Source organism: Marmota marmota, unplaced genomic scaffold, assembly GCF_001458135.2.
Source record: "Marmota marmota marmota unplaced genomic scaffold, marMar, whole genome shotgun sequence".
NCBI lineage: Eukaryota > Metazoa > Chordata > Mammalia > Rodentia > Sciuridae > Marmota > Marmota marmota.
Genome location: NW_026000153.1, coordinates 4,471,985 through 4,499,907, shown reverse-complemented (window position 1 = coordinate 4,499,907; position 27,923 = coordinate 4,471,985). Strand labels below are relative to the sequence as shown.

The 27,923-nt window shown below is 32.8% G+C and overlaps 1 protein-coding gene across 1 annotated transcript in view; it reads left to right on the top strand.

Annotated features, from left to right (window-relative positions):
- The window catches only part of Hibadh (3-hydroxyisobutyrate dehydrogenase), a 105,174-nt gene that overhangs the window by 20,289 nt on the left and 56,962 nt on the right, over positions 1-27,923 (top strand). The window contains exons 3-4 of the mRNA XM_015490174.1: positions 1,293-1,402; positions 4,168-4,289. Of these exons, the coding sequence (XP_015345660.1) occupies positions 1,293-1,402; positions 4,168-4,289 (232 nt within the window). The remainder of the gene's footprint in view (positions 1-1,292; positions 1,403-4,167; positions 4,290-27,923) is intronic.

The window sequence follows — 27,923 nt, the reverse complement described above, 5'->3', positions numbered from 1 at the left end:
TTTTAGTGTATGAGGTGGTCTACATTTCTTCTCTGGACTTAATACACAAATTGCTAGGATACTAATTGTCTGAAAACTTAAAGAATGGTTTTTGAAATTGCTTTGTCCAGAATTTGATTTAGAAGCTTATATTTTAAGAAAAATTGAAATGTAATTATTTCTAGCTCATAATAATATTTAGATTACACACTGTGTTTGGTTTTCCATTCTTTGACTTTCATCAAATGCACATAAAAGATAAAAAGAAAATGTTATATAAACTTCTACCACATGAAAAGCAGAGACATTCCCATTCCTAAGATGCTTTCTCGTCACTTCACATTTTCTGATAGAAAACAGGTCAGTTTCTCCATACATGATGCTTGTTGAATAGTGTCAGTTTTTACATGTGTAAGTCATCCTGGAGAGAAGTCTTCAATTATTTGATTGATAGTCCTTCATCTTTTTTTACATGGAAAAACAAAAGACTTTAGAGAAAGTTTTGTGACAATTGGGGTGATGGGCTCCACTTCTATTAAAGGAGAATTTGAGTCAAATAGTACATTCTCAGTCTGTCCTGACCTCTTTGGTTGCCAACTGTCTGGCCATGTGTATCAAACTGTACATGTGAAAAAGAGAGAGAGCCGAGAGCAGGGGGAGAGTGTGAGTGAGAGTGTGTATGCATGCTTGCACACACATATATACAGAGCATCTTTCCTCTGTAGTATGTTTATGGTCATTTTAAAGCAGAAAGGAGAATTGAGAGGGTACCCTGATAACTATTCCTGTGTCTCTTGTACATACAGTTTCCCCATGAGATCTGATAACTCCCTACATCCTGGTAGTACTCACTGTCATTGCAGGAAGTGTTCATGTCCTGTCCTGACTTTTGTGAAATGGAGTGATTTTTTTTTTCTTTTTTGTTAGTTTGAAAATAGAAAGTAGAGGATGGTGGTGGTTTGTATTGAGATTTTGCTAATGGATTTTGTTGCCCACCTGATTACTCAGTATCCTGTAGTAGTGCTACCAGCTCTGTTGTAAAAAAATATTTATTTTTAAAATTTTGCCCTTTTCCCATTTATTCCCTTCACATTTTTAAAAACAAACAGTAGATTTGATTCCACAGAAACTGCATCGGTTCATGGATAAAAATGGACTCCTTATTTTGGACAATAAGCTTTTTATTTTTGTCATTTGTAAACAAGATTTGATTTTTGTGTTCTGTTACTTAAGCACATATACAAAATATACTTGTGTTTTAGAAACTGCTTGCATTTTAATTTAATAACGTGCCTTCGCAATTTTTTTTAAAGGTAGTGTCTTCCCCAGCAGATGTAGCTGAAAAGGCTGACAGGATTATTACAATGCTGCCTACCAGTATCAATGCTGTAGAAGCTTATTCTGGAACAAACGGAATTCTAAAGTATGTATTTTTCAACTATGGATATTTTCTTGTTATGCTAGTTCATGAATTTCACATTTATTAGAACTGTTAAGAATTTACAATTATATTTGTTTAAACTTTCTATACTATTTTCTTCTTCCATAAAGTGAATAGTGTGGTTTTTTTCCCCCCTCATTGTAAAGGGTTTATTTTTTCCACTGGAGTCAAGTATGTAACGTTTGGAAATAAGTTTTTTTGCTTCTGTTTCTTTTCTTTAACTCTTGCATTAAAATTACATTTTCATTGGTAACATTTAAGAGGCTTTTAAAGTTTGCATTTTAAACTATACAGCTATTAAAAGTATAATTTTCTTATGGCTTTTAGGAATTCAGAAAAAGGGTTCTATGAAAAATAAAACCAAACACTGGAAAGAACACTGTTATTTAACATTTTATTATATAATAAAAAGTTACTGTATGTCCTCTGGGTTAGTATATCTGTAGTAAGAACTTCAGGAAGTTGGAATTAAAGGTTTGCAGCAGTTCTTTAAATAAAACATAATTTAGGTCAGAGTTTCCTAGCCAGAACCTATCTTCCCTGGCTCTGTGCACCTTTTGGTTAATTGGCGCCTGTTGCCAAACCCTTGTGGTTATGTTAGGATGATAGAGCTTGAATTTCCAACTTAGTTTTCTGGTCTTAACTGGTTCCTATTCCTAACTTCTTTTGTTGTTGAATTTCAGCAAAGAGCTTGTACAAACTAGTGGACTCTATGGACACATCAAGAAAGGGTTGAATTCCAGGAAATTGTAATACATGAAATTTGAGGTTTTTGGAAATTGAATTACTTTGGAAAACTAATAAAGTTGGAAGCAAAAGACACTTGGATATTAGGCAGAAAACTGATAAGATAAATGTTTAGATTTCAGGGATGGTTGAAAGACACTCCTTCTGGATGAAGCCAGCAGGCAGGCCCTCGGTGTGTGTGGTCCAGAGGCACTCTTGCTGACTCATTGTCCCGCCTGTTTCAGTTAAGGCCCTGCCTTACCTCTCAGGGAAAAGTTGCAAAAACTTGTGTGGAGACAGGACCCTATCTGTATTAATATCCTTTACTTTGGAGGGTGGTGGCCAGCCACCAAACTAATTTTGTCCAGGGGGTGCTTTGAAAGAGTTTGGCTTTACATTGAACTATAATTTGCCTTTCATGGATGGTTCTTTATTTTCTTCTGGATAAGGATCAGTTTCCTATATCCAGTGCATGTGTAATTTTTTAGATGATTTCCAGTTTGTTTAAAGATTTAATATCTGGGCAGGGGTTATGGATCATTGGCAGAGTGCTTGCCTAGCACGTGTGAGGCACTGGGTTTGATCCTCAGCATCACATAAAAATAAATGAATAAAATAAAGGTATCATGTTCATCTAAAACTAAAAATATTTTTAAAAAAGATTTAATATCTTAAAAATAGGAAGGTTACAAAAGACTGATAAACTTAATTCTTATTTTTTAGGTTACATAAAGTAAAACCTACACAGAGGTGATCTCTAATAGTTTGCTGTGTCCGTCTATGGAATATACCCAAGCTTTTGAACTAGAACAATTTGTATGTCTAAGATTGTTGTTTAAATCATGTTGTATGCTATTTTTTCCTATAGAAAGATTTTAATTTTCTTTTTAGTAGTTCTTATCAGTGATTTTTCCCCCCCTATTTTCTTCTTTAATATTTATACTTGCTGAGTTCTCTTTTCCAGTCATGATTCCTGGCTGAGTTAATATTACCTTGTAGTAAGAACTTTGGGAAATTTGAATTAAGGGCTAGCCATTGCCCTTAAATAAATTATAATTGAGGTCATAGTATATTAGCCAGTAAAAATATGCACTGCTTTTTAGATAATAAGGGAACAATGTAGAGATATATATTCTTGTAGTAAAAGTAGAAACATTTTACTACAAGAATGTCATTTGAATATTGAGGTAAGATGTACAAAAACACTGCTTCCTCTTTGTATGTATATTTTAATTTCCTACAGAGAACAAAAAACTTTGTGAAATTTCCAGATTTATTCTTGTGTTTTCCTACTTGTTTGATATTTTTGTCTTTAAAAATGTATTACTTGAGGCTGAGACAGGAGGATTGCGAGCTCAAAGTCAGCCTCAGCAATGGCGAGGTACTAAGCAACTCAGTAAGACCCTGTCTCTAAATAAAATAAAAAATAGGGCTGGGGATGTGGCTCAGTGGTAAAGTGTCCCTGAATTCAATCCCCAGTACCCCCCTCCCCGCAAAAAGTTTTACTTATAAAACAAATATATAATCCTAAAGCAAATGGCTAGATTTCAATTGTGTTTAGTTAATTTAGTAGAAATTACATAGATATGTGAAATTTGTAGTATGGCTTGTTAAAGACAAATAAATTACTTTTTTAAGACTCAGTGACTTTACAAACAAAAATTTAAATCCTATTAAATACCCTTTTAAAGTTAATAGTTGTTTTAAATTGCTTACATTTTAGCTTTACCTATATTATATGGTTACTGTGTACTTTACCTAAAACCAGAATGTGTACCATGTAGTTTATTAGATTCTTTTGGGCTTATTTGGAAGAGCTTGGGTTTACTTTGAATTATAATTGATCTGGAAATGAATGAGATTTTTTGAACCAGTTCAAACTAATAATGTTTTTAATACTAAGCCAAAGACCCCCCCACCTTGATATCTGGCATATTTTAGCTGCTTTGAACTATATAAGTAGTTGTATGCAATGTTTATTCAAAGTTGTAAACTATGAATATTTTTATTTATTTACTTAGAAAAGTGAAGAAAGGCTCATTATTAATAGATTCCAGTACTATTGATCCTTCAGTTTCAAAAGAATTGGCCAAAGAAGTTGAGAAAATGGGAGCAGTTTTCATGGATGCCCCTGTTTCTGGTGGTAAGTGATAGCTAAAATATATACATACCTATTTCTATTTATCGAAAGTAGCTATTATGATTTTGTGCTACTCAATAATTTCCAGTTATTTTTAGACCTGTTTAAAGATTCTTAATCTCACATTAAAAACAAAAACAAAACAAAACAGGCATATTTAGGAGATATATTGTTCTCAATTTAGACACAAGGAGATTATAGCTTGAATAGTTGCAAATTTTTGGTCTCATTACTATGGTTAGAGATAGATAAGTTCCTAGAAATTTGACTATTTTTTTTTTTCTTTTTAATACTAGGGATTGAACCCAGGGGTATTCTACCTCTAAGCTATATCCTCAGACTTTTGAAATTTTATTTTTGAGACAGAGTTTTGAAATAAGTTACCCAGCTAGCATCAAACTTGTGATCCTTTTGCCTCAGCCTCTTAAATTGCTGGGATTACAGGTATGCACCACTGTACAAAATTTAACTTTTAAGAACGAATTCAAGAATTAGCTTGAGTGGTTCTTTCACTGTTGAAGAAAGTAAAGAAGTGGTAAAAAGAAAAAAGTCATCTCACAAGGAAAACAGGCCCAGATGGTTTTACAGATGATTGTCTACCAAATTTTCAAGGAGCAGATCACCTAAAATTTACACAGACTTTTCCAGACAATAGAAAATGGGGAAATAGGGGCTGGGGCTGTAGCTCAGTGGCAGAGTGCTTGCCTTGCACATGCGAGGCCCTGGGTTCGAACCTTAGCACCACATAAAAATAAATGAATAAAATAAAGGCATTCTGTACAACTACAAAATTAAAAAAAAAAAAAAAGAAAGAAAATGGGGAAATACATCTCAACTTACTCTACAAGACCTATATAACTCTTGATATTTAAGACAGAAACAGTAGTAGAGAGAAAAGTTACATTGAGGTCTGTTTTAGTCATGATGTAGAAGTTAAAAACTTTTAAAAAGTGTATTAGTAAACTACATCCAGCCATGAATGAAGGAGATCAAACACTACAACCAAGATTGATTTAGCGTGTGTATGCAGAGATGGCTTAACATCAGAAAATTTGTAAATGTAATTCACCATACAACATACTTAGACGTCATATGATCATCTCTGTGAGAGAAGGAGACTCACTAATAGAATTCTAAAATCATATTGTACCAAATAATAGAAGGATCTGGGTATTTTGGAATGGCAGGATTACAGATAAGACTTTGTGTAATTCCCAAATTTTTCAAAATTACTGTGTGATCAAAATTACTCGGTGCCCCCCCCACACACATATTTTTAGCTGTTAATGGGCATTTATTTATTTATTTATTTATTCATTCATACGAGGTACTGAGCATCCAATCTAGGGCCTCACACATGCCAGGCAAGTGCTCTACAACTGAGCCACCACCCTAGCCCCACGTGTACGTGTATTTTTAGTGTAGACAATAGAATAAGAGTTTTATTCCAATTGTGTTAAACTTGACTGAAAGCTTTGGAGGTAATAAGTAAAATATAATAATTCAAATCAGTTTCTATTTTTTCCATAAAAAACTGAATGATGTTTGTTGAAAAGATCTTATATTTCCAACGATTTTTCTCCCAAAGTATTTTGAATATAGATGGAGGAATAAATATTTATTAGCTTTTATTGTTACATTGAGTGGACATAGGCAATTTGATCACAAAATACTAGTAAGCTTTGTGTTGGTGTGGCTTTTATAGGATGAAATTAATAAACTGAACAATTCTTTCTTTTGAGTGGATCTGTAGTTGAGTTTGAAAATTGGTATGGTGGGAACTGGGGTTGTAGCTCACTGGTGCAGTGCTTGGCTAGTACATGTGAGGCACTGGGTTCGATCCTCAGCACCACATAAAAATAAATAAATAAAATAAAGATATTGTTTCCATCTACAACAAAAAATATGAAAATAAAAAGAAAATTGGTATGGTACATTTGATCTTACTATTGACTTTTAAAAATTTTAAAAAGTTTAAAAAATTGACACATATTTATGGGGTACATCTGATGTTTTGATACCTGGGTACATTGTAGTAGTAATGTTCAAATCAAGGTAAATGTAACTTCTCAAACATTTATTTTTTTTGTGTGGGAAAAACATTAAAAAATGCTTTCATCTAACTTTTTTGAGATATGCATTACATTATTATTGTATATAGTCATTCTACTGTACAAGGAACATGGGAACTTATTTTTCCTTAGTTTATTACCTTGTGGTCAACCTTTTGCCCTCCCTACCTCCCTCCTTATTCTCCCCAGCCTATTTTAAATCAGAATACCTTGTGTTGTGTTTCTTTCTTGTTTTTTTGCTATTGAGTTGTTTGACCCCTTGTCAGATGTATAGTTTGCACATCATTTCTCTGCTCTGTTGATTGTTTTCTTTGCTGTGTGATCTTGTTGTTTGATCTTTTATTTCAAGAGTACAATTTGAAATTATATTGCCCAGGCTGGCCTTGAACTCAAAGATCCTCCTACCTCTGCCTCCACCTCCTTTGTAGCTGGAATTATAGGTGTGTGCAAGGCAGGCAAATTTGATTTTTAAGTGTTGTTTTAACTTTCAAAATGCAGTCTTATTTGTGTGAACACTTTGAAATACTCTTTTGTTCTTATCAATCTATTTAAAACCCTACTATAACTGTGAACACATGTGAATCTGCATTATATTGTTGATTAAAAGTTTGTGTAGGGATTTATTGGTTGACACAGGATCATTATGAGATTAATTAGTATATATTACCACCTTGTTTATATTGGTGATCTCATAGTTATTAATTTCATAGCTATGATGGGTTAAAAAAATTCCACTTTCTCAGTTAAAATAGATAAAACTTCCTGTATGTTAAATAGTCTGGTTTTAAAAAATCATTATATCTTAACCAAGTAAAATTGAATAAGAGGGATATGGGAAAAGCATAGCTTAGATACCCATTGTGGACCCACAGTTTTATAGATGTTCTAAATTCATCAACCTTGAAGTATTAAATATTTAGGATCATTTGAACAAAACCTTAAAAAAAAATTCTCCTGTATGTTATCTTTTTCCCAAGCTTAATTTTGTTTCTTATCTCAAAAAAAAAAAAAAACTTAAACAAAAATATGTATGTGTGTGTATATATATGTGTAGTATATTCACATACACACACAAATACATTAGTATCATAATAGGACCATAGTGTACTTACTGCTTTGTGGTTAGCATTTTCATTTTAAAGAGTTTTTTTTTTTTTAACCCCAGATGAATTTAAAAGATTTTTGAGAAGTACATGGTTTCCTCAATCCAACATTTTCCTTTGCTTCTGGAGAGGAAGTACAAAGAGTCATTATTATATTATTTATTAGCCCATAGAGTAACAGATTGAAGGTTTTCCTCACATTTCATTTCAATATTTATTAGACCCATCACAAATGGCTCCTGTGTACATCATTCTTTTTTTATTTTTTGATAATCCTGGGGATTAAATCAAGGGCCTTACAAATGCTGGGTAAATGCTCTACCACTGAATTATGTCCCCAGCCCTATACATTATTCTTAATATAAATAATATAACTTTACTTAAGTGCTCTATGACTCACAGTGTGAGGAACCAATGTATACTTGCATAATTTTCACTGTATAGTATAGATATTTTGTATAAGGCACTCTAGCATGCTTTAACCTATTTGGTGCTTCTTTTTGAAGATGCCAAACTGTATGTGGCTCTATCAAAGCCCATATTTTGCTATAAATTCCCTTTCTCTTCTGAAGTTTAAGTTTTTTGAGTACAGGGAGTCCTTTGTTGTTTCTTATTTTTATTAAATACTGAATATGAATGAAAATATCAGATAAGTGTAAGGTATAAATCATAAGTACATGTTGAGCTAATCTGTATCACCCAGTTTAAGAAATAGACTTCTCTTACCTTTGAAGTTATTTTTAATATATTTTTATTTCTAATTAACACATAGTAATTGTACATATTTATGGATATAGTAGAACATTTCTTAAGTACAGGTATATGACAGATAATGACCAAACAGTATATAATGATCAGAACAGGGAAAATAGTATGTCTGTCACTTCAAACATATTAAATGCAATTCTTACATGTTTCCCCCAATCCTATTTTCTCCCTGATTAGAGGTAACCAGTATCATGAATTTTGTGTCTCATTCTCATGATTTTCTTTACAGTTTAGCCTCATTTTAAAAATCTCTTTATAATAGTTTTATTCTCCATGATTTGGAACATTCTAGAAATGGAATTATGCATATGTTCTGTGACTTGCTTTTTCATGATCTGTTCCTGAATTTCATCCATGGTGTTGGGAGAGCCACTAGCTTACTCAGTGCCTTTGTGAGAATTGGAAAGAGGCACCCCCTTTGCACTGAAACAGCTCCTAGGTGAGCCAGATTCACCTTTGTATTATTTTTTTTTCTGAACAGATGTATCCCTGCAGGAAGGTTTATAGTCTGGCAAACTGTGGATTGAATTTAGTATCTACCAAAAAAAGAAAAAAAGACTGTTGGAGTAGACAAAGGGGAATGGAGGGAAGGGAGGAGGGACAGGATAGAAAAAACAGTAGAATGACTCTGATCTAACATTCTTATGTACATATATGAATATACCACAGTGAATCTCACTATCAGGTACATCCACAAGACATTAGTTTAAACAAACAAAAACTATAAGTAAACAGCCGAACTATCAATAGAATAGAGGGTGGGAGGCAGGAGGGGAAGGGGAAGTACCAAGGACTGAATTAGAACAAATTATATTCCATGCTTCTATAATTATGTCAAAATAAATTCTGTTGTCATGTGTAACTAAAAAGAAATGATTTTTTAAAAAAAGAATGTAGCCCTTACTGATATGCTTGGTGGGATGTCCATGTGCAGTGAATAGATATCTTGCCTTTATATGGTCGTTAAGTATAGCTCATTACTTTCAGCAGCTGTATGGCATTCTTCTATATAAATACATCATACTTTCATCTTTTCTATTGTGTTATACATTTGTATTGTTTCCCTTTTTTGTGTTATTCATATTCTTATACATCACAGAAGTGTATCTGACTTTTCAGTCTTTGGTTTCTCCAGCATAATGCTTGGAACATGGTTGGTCTTAAATAGTGTTCAAAGACTTCTGAGTTCAAGTGGAAAAACAACCACATGAGATAAATAGGCAGTGTTGATATTTTTATAAGTGGAGATATTTTACCAACATTGGAAATAGCACTCAGGGATGTTTTAAGTAATTTATCTCAAGATCATACTGTTATTTAGTGGCAGAGTTGAAGACTAGTGTAATGATGTTTCATATTCTGCTGTTTTAGGGAATATTATTTCCAAAGAGTTCTGATTTATTCCAGGAGGAAATAAAGATTGTAAAATGGAGGAATGCCCTTTAAATTACATATTTTTGGGCTGGGGATGTGGCTCAAGCGGTAACACGCTTGCCTGGCATGCATGGGGCGCTGGGTTCAATCCTCAGCACCACATAAAAAAATAAAATAAAGATGTTGTGTCCACCAAAAACTGAAAAATAAATATTAAAAAATTCTCCCTCTGTCTCTCTCTCTCTTCTATCTTTAAAAAATTATATATTTTTTCTTATTAATTGGTTAAAATAACTAACAACTGATGTGATACACTGTTATAGTAACCACCTCTAATGACCTCTTGTATCTCTACTCTGTATTCCCTACATTGACTCTGGGCTTAGCCATCTGGTTTGCTTTAGCTAGTGGTATTTTTGTAAATATTAGGCAAGAAGTGGCTTTGAAAGCACTTAATACATTGATGTGTGCCTTCTCTTGCTAATGAAAACCCACCAACAGAAAAGCCTGGGCTAGCTTGCTGGAGATATGTGTACTAAACCACTAAGCATCTGAGTGAGGCCATCTTGACCACTGGGCTGCAGTCAAGGTGCGTCAGATGTCTGCAGCCACATTAGTGACCTCAAGCCTGACCAACTAGGCCAAGTCAAAATTGTTTACCTAACAGATTGTGAGAAAGAAAAGTTACCCATAAAGTTTTGGGAATAGGTGTTATGTAGCAATTGATAACTGATTGAGTTGGAAAACTAGAATTCTAGTCCAACATTCAGTAATAAGCTGGAGAAATGAGCTGAGTCCAGAAAAGAGTTGTTTGTTTCCTATGTCTATATTTCTGAGTACCATGATCTTTTGCTGAATGTTACCTAAGCATCTACCCTGAAGAGCTGATATGAGATAACCCATATTAGTAAGATCTGGAAGAGTAGTTGATAAAAATCAATAAAAAATTTTAAATCTTCTTATGGACTGCTGAGGTTAAATAGTGTATCTATCTTTTAAGTGTCTCTTGTGCTCTTAGAATTGAGTTTTATTGTTAGAAGGGGACTTCTCAGCAATTTAGTTTTTAACTGTTATTTAATATATGGAGAAATTGAAGTTCAAAAAGGGTAAGTGATTTGCTTGGGGTTTGCCATCTTTTAACAAATCTAGGACTAGAATCCTAGTTTTCCAGTTCAGTCTAGGGCTCTTGATACACTATGCCAGACTTCCCTTCAGTCTCTTTTTATGGTGGTTTCCTCCCTTTTTCACAGCAATTCCTTTCTGAGGACTCTTTTCCAACTGTTTCATTACCTCAGTGACTAGTCCCTTCTCTATTTTGCTGGGTGATAGGCACTGGCATGTAGTGAAAAAATAGGGGGAATTGCCTTATTTTCTAACCTGAAAAAGCTTAACATTTCTGTTCCAGAGTCACTTGAGAAGAAGTAGTTGAGAAACTGTTATTCTAGAATTTGAAGGAATAAGAGGTCAGATCATTCCTATTAACTGGTTCCAGGGAGTCTTTGTTCTTCAGATAGATTGAGATAGAACCAGTTTTTGGGGTCTTTTAAGTGTTCCCTGGCTGGTGCTGTTTAATCAGATAAACCTCCAGAGAAATAAAAAGAAAGTGCTGTTTTGACATATCCCTCTCATGTTTGAGTTTAACTGGGACAGAATCTGTTCTGAGTTATAAAGACTTGGGAGTTGAACATGAGTATACCTGAAAGCAGAGGAATGAGAAGATTGTTTTATATCGCAACAATGAGACTGTTTTCCCAGATGTGGAACACATATATAAAAACTTAAAATATAGTATATAATATTATATAATTATGTAACATATAATAATGAAAAGAACATGATGATAATAATGTTAATTTTTCCATACCCTTCTTCTCTGTTCTTATTGTATTATCATCTCTGTTATTTTAAGGACCCCTGTCTTATGCTTATGTTTGTTCCTGGTTTTTTTCTACTAGACTCTGAAGAGGGCGAACAGTTTTATTCAATCTTTATCCCCATTAGGTACTTCTAGTGGGCATTTTTAAAAGTATGGCTGATTGAATCAAGAATCTTTTGTATGTGTATGTGTGTGGTGCTGGAGCTCAGATCCAGGGCCTTGCCCATGCTGTGCAAGCATGCCACTGAACCACATCTTCAGCCCCTTTTCTGTTTTTGAAATTCAAGACCAATGTTAAATATTTGGGGACTTCCTGCAATTATTCCTCCCTCTCAAACTATATAATATTAGAACAACTTAAAGAGGAAGTCCCTATATTAAAAGTTTAAAATTTAGGAAAACATACTAATAATGTGTGAATGGTTGAAAAATAATGAAATATAGTAGTATTCCCAGTACTTAACAACCAGAAAGAGAACTTATTATTAACAGTTTGTTCTCCAGCAGCAATCTAGGCATTGTAGAGAAACATTGTTCATGCTGAGTTAGCTGTTAACCAAGTTTTCACTTCTGCATATATTTCAACAATATTGACACAGTTGCATTAAAAGAGGTTGGAAAATACAACCTAGAATTTATATATGTAATTATATTATTAGTATATTATAATTACATTCTTATTATTACATAATTACATACTATATTTGAGCTTTTAAAGATTTATTTTTTTTAATTGTAGGTGGACACAATACCTTTATTTTATTTTTTTATGTGGTGCTGAGGATCGAACCCAGGACCTCACGCTTGCTAGGTGAATACTCTACCTCTGAGCCACAACCCCAACCCCAATATTTGAGGGTTGTTTTTTTTAAAGAGTTTTAAAAAATATATGTATTTTTTTTAGTTGTAGTTGGACACATTACCTTTATTCATTTATTTTTATGTGGTACTGAGGATCAAACCCAGGGCCTTGCATGTGCTAGGCGAGCGCTCTACTGCTGAGCCACAACCTCAGCCCTATATTTGAGTTTTTATATGTGTTGCACATCTGGGAGCATATGATAAAATGGTTAATACTTTTTATCTCATATTCAACTTTATGGATATTTAAAGAGAGAGTAACATCAGATTTAACTTATACAGCTAACTCTGGGACAACAGAAAAATTTTACATCTGGAAATGGAAAGTATATGGAAAGTCAACTGAAAAGTCACAGATGATTCCAAGTAATAACTCAAGGGAACCTGTGGTATTTGGATTTAGACTTGATAGCTCTGTAGTAAATATTCTTTTTTTTTTTTTTTTTTTTAGCTGTAGGTGGACATAATGCCTTTATTTTTTAATTTATTTTTATTTTTATGTGGTGCTGAGAATCGAACCCAGTGCCTCACCTGCACTAGGCAAGCACTCTACCACTGAGCCACAACCCCAGCCCTTCAGTAACTATTCTTAAAGAAGAAAGGGAATTGGTTAATTCATATCATTCTCTTACTACCTTTAGTTTCATTTTTGTTAGTGCTGTTGTACTTATGTTAATGAAGAAATTAAAAGAAGGAACTTTCAGAAAGAGAAGGCAAATTATCGAAATCAAGGTCTACATTTCTTTCTTCAGTGAATTACTTTGCACTTAAAATTATTGTATTTATATAATTGTTACAAGATTACCTACTATATCTGATCTTTCTTCTTATGCTGACAGCACCTTGACCACAAGGGACATGCCTCAATCTCCCATTTCATTCAATAAACATTTCCTGAGTACCTTTTCTGTGCTAAGTGTGCTGTAGCCACTAGGGTTAGCACTTTGCCTCTTGGAATTTTTGTTTAATAGGAATAGAGAATGTAAATAAAAATAATTTCAGTGAGAAGTGCTGTGAAGAAAAATAAAAGGCAAGTATTAGTTGAGGTAGAGAGTAAAAAGAGGGCTCTTACATAAAGTAGGTGGATGCCCTTAAGTTTTTTTGGGGAAAATGACATTTAAGCAGAGATGTGAATGCAAAGGTCCAGGAAATAATGTGTTTCAGTGGAGGGAGCTGCTTTGTTCAGACTGTGAGGCATGAACAAACTGGCAGGTTTCTGGAACTTTTATTGTTTCACCACTAGGATTTAGCTGGTAGTTTTACTTGAAGGTTGTTAAATTGAATAACGTATACTTGACTTTCCATATGTCTCATACTGTGCCTTTGTTTAACACTTCATGGAGTTTTAAAAGTAGAGCTAACTGGGCTTCATGTAAATTAGCTTTGACACTGCTCTCATAAGTATTATGCCCTAATCTATTTGTGTTGTACAAATCACGTCATTATGAAATTTGTAATCCTCATTTAATACAAATGTTAAGTTGTACCATTTTGGATACATGTACTTCTTTGGGTGGAGGGAGTGGATGTGTTGCCACAGAATTGGTTCCAATTTGATCAGCTCTCCTCTATAGCAAATGCTAGACAGAAAGCAAATTTAAAACACGACAGTCACTAGTATGGCAATATGTAAATCAATGGATGTGTAATTGATGTGATTCTGCAATCTGTATATGGGCTAAAAATGGGAGTTCATAACCCACTTGAAGCAAAGTGTGAAAGATGATATATCAAGAACTATGTAATGTTTTGAACAACCAACAATAAAAAAAAAAAGAAAACAAACAAACAAAAAAAATAAAAAATAAAACTATTGTTGGTGACTCATGACCAAATACTGTTCAGTTTGCTCCAAAGACATCATTATAGCACTTAACTGTGCTTGAACAATTAAGCTAAATCCACTGATTGCTTAATATATCTATAGGTTTGCACAGAGAATGTAAGTTGAAGTGATTCTGAAGTGGCACTTGTACTTATCCCCAGGCTGGCAAGCCTCATTGATTCACCAAACTGTATTGTTCCAGTTAGGAATTAATGTCAAAATTAAATAATTGAACTTGTGTGTATGTGTTTATATAGCAACTCCCTACCAGGAAACCAAATTTTATACTCTACTTGGCTGGGTTAAGTTTTAGTAATTTGAGGTATTCTTAGAATATGGAATAGTAAGCACAAAACCTATTAAATTTCCCTTGGAGTGTTAGATTTGCTTGCTAAATCTCAGTGAAAGTTTCACATAGATTTCATTATTGTTTTTAAAATCAAGTGCACAGTCTTCACCTTTACTGCTCACTGAGCTATATACCTACTGTTTTCCCACCAGATCTGAATCTAATTCATGTTAAAAGGACCACAAAAACAAAAATTATTTCTGTTTTGGCACCTATTGCTATTATAGTTAAGGGTCTGTTGGCATTTCTATTAAAATGTTTTCTTAGAGAAGTTTATAACTTGGCAGTTTTACTTGGCTTTGGACTGAAACATTGCTATTTCTGTCCAAAAGCAAATTCTTTTATCAAATTTCATAGAACTGAATTTTCTGTGGTTTATAATGTGTTGAGGATGGGAGGGAATATCATAATAGGTCTTTTTTTTTTTTTTTTTGGATAGTCTCAGAAGCTGTTTGATTGCACAGTAATCTTTGTTCCCTCAGTAAGAATTTATTTATTTTTGTTATGGAAGATGAATGAGTTCTGTAGAGTTGCTGTTACAACATGGTACCTATAATTAACACTGTATTCTGTACTTAAACATTTGGTAAGAGGGTAGATCTCATATTCAGTGTTCTTACTGCAAAACAATAGCAGCAGCAGAAGCAGCAGTAATAGGGTAGGAAGATGAGGAAATTTGGGGAAGTGATAGAATATTTACTACCTTGATTGTGCTGGTAGTTTCATAGGTGTATGCATCAAATTGTAGACATCAAATATGTATGGGTTTTAGTATATCAATTAATAAAGCTATTAAAATAAATTTTTAATTGTGAAATAAGTTGGCTAAATAATTTATTTTCATGGGCCCTCCCTTTCAAGAGGTGTATTGCGGATCTGGAGGTATAACTCAATGGTAGAATACTTGTCTAGCATGTGCAAGATCCTTAGTTCAGTCCCCAGTACGAGCTGATATTAATTGTTATGATGTTTTTAAAGTTAACTTTTCAATTAGCATTTCCTATATATTATAAAATTTAAAAGTACATTGTAGCATTCATTTTTATAGGAGAGACTTGACTTACTCTGTCTTGAAAATTAAGTAAAAAGACTCTGGTCTTATTTAAATTTGGTATTATTTTAAGTTTTAATAACTCAAATAGTTAAATATACTTTAACTTTGATGGAAAAACCAATTTCCATAGAAATGATTTAAAACTCATTGGTATCAATACAGAAAATTATGTTAGTCAATTATGTTACTTAGCCATTTACATTTCCCATAATTTTATTTATCACCTGATAGCCATTTGGTTTTCTTTTTGTCTCTAGAGGGTATCTTTTGCTCAGGGTTTTCTAATTTGCACAGGTAGTTCAGAAATGTGGTAAATAAATTTCAAGGCTTTCTTTGAAATTAGCCCTGAAGAAGATGTGCCCATAAAGTCTCTTTTATATTCTTTGGCATACTAAGACTCCCTTATACAGTTGTCACAGTCAAGAGTCTCTGAATAAATGTAAATAAGTTCTTAAACAGTGAAGGAAGACTGTTGACTGATTGACTTATTGCCTGAGATGGGAAAAGTTGAGGAAGTTTTAAAAGTTTTGTTTCCTAAGAAAATTGTAGAATGGATTAGAGAAGGTGCATGTTTATCACTTTATTCAGAATTTTCTTTATTGTTATCATTATTTATTGTTAGTAACAGTTATTATTTCTAACAACCTAGTTTATTTCTAAAAATTTATTCTTTCAATTTGTAATTCTTTCATGTCCAATTCTGAAGGCCTAATTTTTTTTAACTCCATTGTAATTTCCAGTCAAGTAACCATTTTAAGGGTTGCTCTTTGCTAGGCTCTGCCTTATAGAGAGACACTGTGTTCTCTTTACATGGTTATGCTGAAAAGTACACGGGATAAGGTAGGGGTCCTGCCTAGAGTAATCCCAGGGTATTTTTAATGTCCTTTAATTGCCAGTCAGGATGTAAGTCAGACCAGACACAATTGGGTCTGGTCATGTAGTTTAGGACTGCTTAGTCATGTTTATATAAAGGTGAAATAGACTTAGCAAATAAATCTGAAGCTATTATTTATGTATAATTTATTTTTCTTAACATCTATTGATTCCTAAGCAATGTGAAATTAGTTCTCTTATACTTTATCTACTACATATCTTTATATTATTTTGCTTATGATGCCTGGATAGCATTGAGGGGGGTGGGACAAAGAGATGGAATTAAGATTTGACAAAGTTCTTGTTACTGTGATCAAACCCAAACTGTTAGAGACTTTATAAGTTTAGTAGGTGCCTGATTTTTCTTAAAGTATGTTTATGTTTGATAATATTAGTGATGAGAAGCATATGAAGTTTTAAATCCTTCTTTCTATATTTGCCATATAATTCTATTTTGTTTTGCATTGTGATGGGTGTTTTAGTTGTGAATATTCAGTTTACATGCAAACTTCATAACAGTTACCCTTTTTTTAGTGCCAAGATGGGTAGAGCAACAGACATGCCTTCTCCCTCCTGCCTTGAAGGGATCTTAACCTCACCTGAAGGTGGAGGGTTGTTGCTGTTGTTGCTTTGTATCTAGCTCAAATTATCTCCGGGGATATGGCATTTTCCCCCCTTTTTAGAAGAGTACTAAGAATTTCAAGATTAGCACCTTATGTCTTATTGAGTTATACACTATTGTAGTTATCATAATTGTTTATTCATTGCAGCCTCTAAAAGGGCATTATTCTTAAGGAGTTTTAAAAAATGAAACTTAATATAAGGCCAGGAATACAAGTAATTTAATCATTAATTAATTTTATTGCTCCTAATTCTTCTTATGTGTGAGAGTAATACTTGTTCTCAAGTGGCCAACATTTTTAATGTACTTTGTCTATATAGTAAAAGAGTAGAAAAAACAGTCTTGGCAGACACTGAAATAGTTAATTGGCTTTTCCAGCCAAGATAGGTTTGTAAAACTTTCTGAAAATTAAGAAATGGAGGAAAAGAATTTTTCTTTGCACTAATGACATATTTTATTAACCCTTTACCTTAGACTGTACAAATTTTTTTGTAGTGTTCTTTTACTAGATAAGCAACTGGAGGAAGAAAAATAGTTTATTTACTATAATTGTTAAATATCTTTCTGCAAACATTCAAATAGTGAAAAATTATTTTAATCTCAAATCCTGGGTAGTTTTTTTTTTTCTAAATATAAGTGATAATTTTGAAAAAAAAAGAGCAACCACATAATTCTGACTTTGAGACCTATAATCTTTAATAGCAAACTTTTAAAAATAGCATTTAGAAACATTTGATGATATCTTGTGGTTTTTAATTGGGCTAAACTTTTATACTCTTATTAGTACTCATATAAAATCAACAGGTTTTCATGATCAGTCATTTACATCTTAAATCTTGCACTCTGCTCTATAAGGAAATAGACCGCTCAACACCATATACTTTGAAGTTAAGTGGGAGAGTCTACATTTGATACAAAAAAGTTACCTTACATGATGTTCAAGGACTAACAGACCAGAGAGAATGATAGATAGAGTGAATGAGCTTCCAGGAACTTGAGCATGAGCAAGCTTGGAGTGAGAGATGACTTTGTCCTTTTCCATTTGAGCTGCTAGTTTGTACTGCAAATTGTAAAGTTAAACTTTTTGGAATTGTTACTACCCCAAGTGGGAATATAAACTATATTGAACAAAATTTATTTAGCTTGTTAAAAGTCAACATAAAACTAATTAATTAGTTTATATTATTACATCACTTCTAGTAGAGATTCAAACTAGTACAGAGTAAGAGGAGTTGCATCAGGTGAGCTGACTGCTACCCATATGGGGCTTTAAGATAATGATGAGTTTAAATTTCCTCTTAGAGCTAAGTGAGAATAAAACTGCAGGCAATAAATACTCTTGGCCAAAGCCATTAAATGAAAAAGCTGGGAATTCTCCAGCTCTTGACTTAAATTGTTTGTTTATCAGCTGGCGCCTAGTCTGGAGTCAAGAGCTGGAGATTTCTATCTGTGACAGAACTTTGAAACTCTTGCAGGACACTTTCATTTCAACTTAAGGTAACTTGAGTTTATAGCTTCGGCTTTAAAGATTACTAATGATTTACTCATTTCCTTACCATTTAACCAGAGTGGACTTTTTCCCAGGAAGGGATCTGTGTTTATTTAGGGCCTTTGTCTGCGGAGGGATTAAAAGGCAGCCCACCAGCATTGTGAACTTGATGGTAATAAAAGGTCACCAAAACACACCATAAAAACATTCTTACCATGGAATTAATTATACAGTGTAATTTTACAAAGCAACCTGATTATTCCATCCATACTGCTCTTTAAACATTTCATTATTTAAAAATTGAAGTTTTGATACAATTTTGGTTTATGAAAAAATATTTTGCTTATTTTATGGTACTTAAACACTAAGGAAATTGTCATGTGTATACATGCAGTTAATAGCATTAAAAAGCATAAATTTTAAAACAAAAATTATTTTTCAATTATGGAATGAATAGCTTCTTTGGGATGAAGGTAGAATTGTCAAAAGGTTTGGTATTTTACCAACCAGCTCAGTTTCTAAAAACCAGAGCTGGGTTTAAGAGTTTATCTATGCCACCAGGTGGCATTGCATCCAAACCTGCTTGTGATAAAAGGAGAATTTTAAAAAACATTATTTTGTTTTTGAGAGGACATAATACTTCTACATTTTGCTTTTGAAGTTGGCTTAAAAACACATCTGATATCAGGGTTGATTAAATGTATCCAAAGAATTGAAAAGGTTTATTTTTTCTGCAAGTATGTGTTTTTAGTTTGTTGATATTGAAATGAAAGTAAATTAAAATGAAACATTTTCAGGAATTGCCTTTTTTTAAGTAAAATAAACAATTGGTTATATTGCCATCATTATTTTGTTTTACATTGGGTTATTTTTTTTGTTTTATTTGTCATAACAGTAGAGAGGGGATCCTGCTTATAAAAGTCCTCACAAATATTTTGAACCCCCCCCTCCCCCAGTGCTGCAGATTACACACCCGCACACCCCTACACACATTCTCCCAGGCCCTTGTAAAAAAGTGTCAGCAGGTTTCACTGTATGGGAATTTTTAAAAAGAGGGAGAGACCTTTGAAAGGTGCAAGTTGGTCCTTTTCACAAGGCTAACTATGAGATTCATTAGGTAGTTCATGTTCATGTCTTAAAAGCTGTTTTTGGGAAAGTAAGTTCTTGAGTTTCCTGTACTGGTTTTCAGGGAGTTTTTATAGTTTTAGAATCAGCTCATTTTAAAAGTGATAATATAAAAGCAAAAAAAATTATAAATTTTTATAAAAGTAATATACTTTCATTAAAATCATATTTATGTTCTATTTTTATGAATCTATAAATATAAGTTAATAAATTATAGAAGAAACAATTAAATTATTTAATATAACTATCCAGATGCCTCAATATGTTGTCAGAATAAATAAGATTGAGTGTATATTATATTAATTTTTATTCTTTTAAAAAGTGCATTCACCATACAGAGAGATGTTTAATGCTTGGCTTTGATCATTTCTCAAAAAGCTTTATGAAATGTTACTCATTGTATACTCTTGCCTCTTCTCTGAGGCTTCTTAATGCGCACAGCCTGTTTAAGAAATGTATATGTTTTCAAAGTAAATGTTTGACCTCCCACCTTGATGGTCCCATTTAAAAACAAAACAAAACAAAACACTTTTTTCCCTTCTATTTTGAACTTGATTGGAATGTGTGCTATACTAAAACTAAATATATGCACCCTTTAGTATTATAAGAGAGATCTTTTTATTTTAAAAATTATGATTTCACATTTGAAAGTAGTCTAGACACAGGTACTCATGACATTTGACCCTCAATATTTTACTTTTAAACTTGATACAACAGTCTGCTTCCTAGCTTTGTTGTATGCTAATATTTCTACTTATTTAACATCAAAAAGCTGTAGTGGTTTCTCTTTATAGATTATGCCTGTGTTCTGGAATTGCCTCCTGCTGTCCATGAATTGCTTCATGGCTTGTTGTATTAGAATTTCTCACTAGGGTTTTTGTGATTTAATATAATCAACATTTTTTTTAAAAAAAATCAAATTTGACACAGTAAACTGAATTAGCACAAATTATACTCACTATTCATAATTATAATTGAAGTAATCTTCATGGCCTGGCATTTATGTAGTAAGAGTAAGCAAATGCAAATCTCATGTAATGATATGCATATGTGTAATTGCATACAATGACTGTATTTTTCTAGTTATTTCTTTAATATTAAATAACTCTTTTGCCAGAATTCCAGAAATCTACTTTTTCATTAAAAAGAAGTTATTAGAAAAAAGTCCTACTTGTTAGGGTGCATGCTGTTTAGTGATGAAACATTTAGATTTGGCTGGGCTGCTCTCCTTTCAGTTGAAAATAGTATTGGTGTGAGTGAGTGCTGCCATGGGAACCTCCACATAGATATAAAAGGCAAGGCTGTCTTAAGTGGAAGAGGAGAGGCAATGTTCTAAAATACTGGTGGGCCTAAATGATCTATTTTACATATGTGTTGATGGGGAGGGGTGTAGCTAACATGAGAAAGGGAGAGAAAGTAGTGCAGAAAGTAAATGTTAAGAGTTAAAACCATCTATTTATACTTTCATAGTCTCAGGTGGAGGTGTTTAAAATGTGATTCTTATTTATTTGTGTCATTTACATATGTTGGGGAGTCGTCTTCTTATACATTATTTTATAACTACATCTGTGGAATATGTTTAACTTGATTTGACTTTTGATAAAAATGTTTAATTCAGTGAAATTTCCTGGCTCAAAAGGTTTTAGGTCTTTGAGATGGCTTTAATTTTACTGGTGGCTTTTTCATTTAATTCTTTTTCAAATATCTGAAATGTTTTAAAAATTAAACTGACTAGGAGACAGCTAATGTGGCTTTCAGGAGAAAGTTGGAATTTAGGTATTATGGTGTTTTTAATATTAGCTTTTAAAATTTAAACATTTTTAGTGCATATTTAGGCAGGAAACAATGGCTTACTGTGTCTGCATATATAATGTGTGGGGGTTTTATTGGGGGGGAAAAAAAGCAAAAAACCAAGCATCAAATCCTTTTATATCCTTTAGGAACACATGTGCAACTCTGATAAAGGTGATTTGAAATCAACTACCTTAACTGTATGCAAAATAAGTTTTTTTTTGTATATTTAAGTTACAAAAAACTATGAAATTGTACCCAACATGAATGAGCATGGTAAAAAGCAGCAGCAGCAGCAGCAGCAGCAGCAGCAGCAGCAGCATCATCATCATCATCATCATCATCATCATCGAGATTTAACATGTCAGATACGAATGTAAAAAAAGAAAAGACACTAACCTGACAAATGGTTTAAATTTATCTTTTTAGTCAAGTTGGAGAAAAAGTAAAGCTGTTGAGAAGTTTTTAAATGAAAAAGAATAGTTTAAAAGGGCTGAAGGGGTGAAAAAAGAGGGCATGAAAGACAAACACTGCTTCCTGGGCCTGCTTGCATATGATGTAAGGAGCCAGCCCTGGGAAATGTATTGTTTTCAACCCCAGGTAAACAATTCTGGGTATCTCTTTGGGGGTGGCTGAGTGTTGGTTTCATAGGGATCCTTGAGAAGTGAACTGGCATGCAGAAAGTTCAGTTATCAGTGGATTTTTCAGGGTGAAAAACATAAAAACAAGAATAAAGAATGAGAAAGTGTGTTTGTGTAGAAAACTGACCAAGTGAAACCTTTGAGTGGTGTGAAATAATTCCTAAATTTTAGAAATGCCTAGTTGTCAGTAATCATTTTTTTTTTTAATAAGAGACTGCGGCTTTCTAGTATAAAACATTCAGCAATGAAGATACCCACTTTTAAGCGGACTTTTGGCATACTATTCTGCTTCTAAAAAAGAAAGGACTGCAAAATTAAATTTCTTGGAAATATAGGTAACAAGAGGGATAAAAAATTATGTTTATTTCAAAAAATTGCCGAGAGAATGAAAATAAGAGCAATATTGTGTTGTTTTCTGTTTTAGTTTTTGATTGCTGCGTTCTGTCCTCCATTCTTCCTTGGAACAAAGTCTGACAATCTTAACAGAGTGAAAAACATTAAAATGCATACAATCTTATCAATAAGAATGTTAAACATATTTTCAATTTTAATCATCATCTTAAGACAGTTACATAATAGAGAATTTCCTAGAAGAAGTCAATTTTAATATTGATTAAAGTACCTTTTGTGAGTCAGGCTGTCATGCTGAGTGTTTATGTGAGTTATGTTTTTTAAAACACCAATTCTTAAAACATCCCTATGAATACAGATTCTTCTCATATTTTAGTGAGGAAGTTGAGCTCACTTTGGAAGGGATGAAGGACCACATGCAATTATTGTAAGAATTAGCTTGACGTAGCTCAAAGAAGACATTTTAGGTAGAAGATTTCCAAATACTATGGTAGGACTATTATCTTCAAGTTAAGAGTTTCTTTTGGTTGCTAGAATAACGAAAATGCACAACACCATTCAGTGACATCCTCCCCGATCACACATGCTACCCCCGACTATGGGAAAAACTATTAGCAAAATTTTAAAAATCAAATTAAATGAATTAGCACAGTTTTCTTTTTGTTTTTATGTGCTTGAATCTATTAAAGGAGAGGGACAAAAGGGGTAAGAAAATGTAGAACCAGAAGTGAAAAACCAGAAATTTTAAAAAAAACTTCTGAAATAACTTTCTTTGTAGGTTGTTTAGGAGTTGGAGTATTAAAAAAGAATCTGTCTTATTAAGTTATATAGTCATATGAGTTCACATTTGTCTTTTTCAGTTGAATGTATAAGATTATAGGTTTTTATAAGTTTTCAAATACCAAAAATTAGCCTTTACAAAATATCAGTGAGAATTTCAGTGTGCATGATTGATCAGTGACATACTTTTTTAAATGTTTACAGAATTCAGCATTAAGACTTGTGAATAACAGCGTGCCAAGCTTATCAGTCAATAAGAACGATAAAAACACATCATTCAGTTCTAATTTGACATCACAACTATCATTTCATATTTTACTGAAAGAACTATATAATACATTAGGGATTTTGATGCTTTTCATCTTATTAGTATTTTTAAGCACTTTCAAACACAATCCTTCAGCAGCTTGTAACAGGATTTTTAAGAGTGGTGCGTGTGAGTGTTCTACCTTGAAGACAATGCAGTGAAAGATACTTTCTGTACTTAGTTCAGATTATGTTTTTTTTTTTTTTTTAAAAAAAGTACAACTAATCCATACTTTCCATGGTGTAACCACATAATTTTCATTGAAAACTGTAAGAATCTGATGTTTATGACATTTTGCTTTCTCTGAATATTGTATTTCTCTGAATTTTGTAGGATCAAGTATGCTAAAGTGGAAATGCTTAAGTGCATATTTTGGAAACAAACAGAACCCCACCCAACTCCTATTTTAAGTATTCTAAGAGTGAGAATTTCAAGTATTTAAATAGCCTGATAAGTCTGGTTTATGACTCAGATTTCTAGCTCTAAAAATGATTGGCAGCAGTTTGGAAAGAAGAGTGAGGAGGAGGCCCTAATCAATATTTTTTTATTTTTTTAGTCTGTGGACCATCATTTTATTTATTTATTTTGTGGTGCTGAAAGTTGAACCCAGTGCCTCACACATGCTAGGCAACTACTCTATCACTGAGCTACAACCCATCCCTAACTAGTATTTTTTTAGAAAAGATTAGCAAGAAATTTCTGTGGAAAAAAGCCTTTTAAACAGATATTTTGACCCTAATCCCAAAATTCCAAGGGAATAATTATTATTACTAGTTAGAAAATTGTCCAGAAGTTAGTGATAAGAACTGGAGTTTAGCCCAGTCTTATTTTTGTGTGGTTTTGCTCATTCTCTTTTCTGTTGATCAGATTGTAAGGAACCTTTATTTAATAGGCCATCTAATTATGGCAGAACCACGGTCAAATTCAGCTTTGCTTGACTTTGATGAGTTATCTTTTCTAATCAAAGTGCTGAATGGTAATAAGATTCTTTACCAGGAAAAAAAAAAAAAAAGAACAATTCTTGATTTTTTCTGTGCTTCATTTTTAAGTCAGGGTGCTTTTTTGAAGGTAGAAATTGTGACTTTAAAGGGTGAGTCATGATATTCCAGGAGTATGCTAATATAAACATACAGCTATGTTTTCATGAAGGGGAGATGATGTGGGAAACTATAGTAATGAGGGTGAAGAAAAGGAAGGAAGCTTAAAGAATTCTGTTTTTGTTGTTTAAGGGCTAGAACTATGGGATTTATATGCATTATCAATTATTTGGGGATGAGAAGTTAAAAAAACAATAGGGAAAAAAAGTGTACAGAATGGTAAAATTTTGATGTCTGAACTGAGCACCTTTTATTAAGTATCTTTGCAATACAGTTAAATGCCAAAATAAACTAAGGAATTGTTGACACATATTTTAATTTGTAGTATGTGTCTTGTGGCTATGAGGGTTACAACTTGGGAATGAGTTTTGGGAAAATGTACTGTGGGAATGAAGCTCCTGTGGTTTCATGCCCTAGCCATTTACTATTTCCCATGTACTTCCTGTTGCAAACTAGAGATGAACAACCATGTAGCTGGGGACTATGCTTGGTTCTTCTCCCCCAGCCCATCAAAACAGTTTTATTGTCTAAGAAATAAGTTATCTCTGTTTTTGCTCCACATCCCATAGTAGCTTAAACTCTGAATTTCTTTTTCATTGACGACAAAATGAAGGTGATGTGCCTTCCTTTTACTTACGTCTGAGTTTTAAATGTTGTATTTTTTATATGATAATACTCCAGAATGTATAATTATAAAGAACCAACAAATATTGACTTATAATTTTTCATGCATATCTTTTGAGAGAAAAACAAACCTTTCCTTAAAAACAAAACTTTGTTTTGAGTAATTGCTATTTAATTTTATTGCTGTTATTTTGCTTTGGCCTGCTTGATTTTAATAAATTTTTAAATAAATAAAACATTTTAAATATGAAAGAATCAAAGTCAAGTTTAGGATGTAAATTTTATCTATTGGATTCATTTTTTTTTCCCAATTCCTACTGAAAGTTCTTAAATAAATGTGCTTACTTTTGACTCTTCTTTTCATTGGACCTCCAAAAAAAGACTTTTTGGGGAGATGTTTAGCCCTAAGCCACAACTTTTATTGGTATATGCCTTATTCATGAATACCTATGTTTGATACGGTGATTGCTTTCTGAAGGGCTCCTTAGTTATTCTTTTTCAGTAATGATTTAAAAGGGATGGAGGGATCAATCACTTGTTCTCAAGAGGTTCTCCATTTAACCTTTGACAGAGACAATTGTGTTATTATGTCTAGTTTCAGTTGTACCCACTTTGCCTTGATTATATTGGGGATTATATTTTTTTCTTTTCAGTGTTTTTTATCAATGTACTCAATATATAATTATTGAAGTGAAATGGTGACAAAGTTTCTGTGGGAAAGAAGTTCGTGTTTCCTGTCTTTGTTGGTATTTGTGGATTCCTAATCTCCTAAGAGTCTTGGGATGTAGATTTGTACATCACAACCAAGGGTGGGTAGTTTTTATGGTGAGGAAGAGGGGAAAAGATAGTATTGAAGCAATTCCTGTCTAGGTCTGCAAAGTGCAGATTGCATTTCTCTTTCAGTGGTGTTAGGTTTATGGCCCTTTTTTTTGGGAAAGTGCTATTAAGTGTTTGGAGACCTTTATCTTTGTTTTTTTGCTGCAGATGGAGTTGTACTCTGGTGGTTTTGCTAGGTATGATAAATGTCATACTAAAACTGTGCTTGTTGGAAGTTTGATCTGGAAAGTTAACTGTGTCTTTCAGTTTCATGAAGAAAATGGAATCACAGTATTCAAGTTATTAAACAAATAGGCCCATCGGCAGATCAGCAATAATAATATGTATTTCTCATTGAATCTTGTAATTCTTTTCTTCCTTTTAAACAAAGGTTTAACCAGAAATAGTGACAATTTTATCAGAAATAATATAAATAGGAGAAATAGTCAAACCTCTTTCTTCAGAGCTTCCAGGGAGAAATGTCTAGATAATGAAGAATCGTCCCTATTTTAGAAAAGAATAATGAAAGCAAAGAAGTTATGTGATTCTCTTATGTTATAGAAAGATTATTCCAGGAACAAAACTTTCAAGTCTTCTATACAAAGTAGCCGTCCTTTGTTTTTATAGAAAAAGACATTATGCATATTTCTTACATTCTAAGAGGTATTTCCCTCTTTTCCCTTGTCTTTGTTAGTTTAATTCTATCTTGAGTAATAGTATTTTAGATAATACATACTTCTAATAGCTTTGATGCAATCTGTGTTTAATCTACACTGGTGCTGAAATATGCTAGTCACCACTTTGCTACTGGATTGAAATAAATTTAATTGATTTGAGTTCTCCCAACAAATAAACTTTTTACTAAAAACAGGAAAATCTAATCAAATTCGAAGGCAGAATTTTCTTCTTTTTTGTGTGATTTGCACTGCAGATGTACTCTGATACAGTTAAGAACAAATTTATATCCTGCATTGAATCTGTGATATAATTTGCAAATTATTATCCTTACATGTCAGTTATTTGCATTTATAGTTCCTTACATTAATATAGGTTGATGGTTATTCTTGATTCTGAAACTTCCTCTTCAAGCTCTTTTATGTTTTATGTTCTAGCTTTTATGTATTCCCATCTTCAATAGTTAGGAGAAACATAAGAAAGGGTCATGACAGTATCATGACAGTATATAAGTAAAAATAGTCAGAAGCTCCTATTTTTACTTGTATTTAAGAAAAAAGTTGACTTACATTCAAAAGAATAGTTAGCAGCTTGGGGTACAGCTCATTTACAGTATTCGTGCTTATTAGCATGTGCAAAGCACCAAAAAAGAAAAACAAAATAGTAGATAGTCTTAGTGGTGTCTGGACTTCACTCTTTGGTTGTAGTTACAACACTTGAGATGTAAAATGCAGAGGAATCTGGTATGGGGGATTCTGGTGGTACTGTTGGAAGATTATTGACAAAAAGCATCATATTTTTCTTTTTACTGAGACTGCTAGGAGGTCCAGAGCTTTTGGGACCCAGTAATAATCATCATTTCCTCTGCTCTTCCCTTTTTCTGTATGATTTACATTTCACTTGTGTCTTTAGCTTAAAATTTTTAGTTTCTATTAAATCTGCTAGACACTGGGAATATGTTTCCTTCTCTTAGTACTTATAGTTCATGTGTTTATGTCATCTTAGAAACTAACTCAAAATCCATTTTGGAAGTAAGGATTTAATCATAAATATGTACTCACAGCCATTAGGTTTGCTTATAATTTTTCTTTAAATTTTTCTTCAGTATTTTTTTCTTTTCTTCCCTCCCTCCCTCCCTCCTTCCTTCCTTCCTTCCTTTCTTTC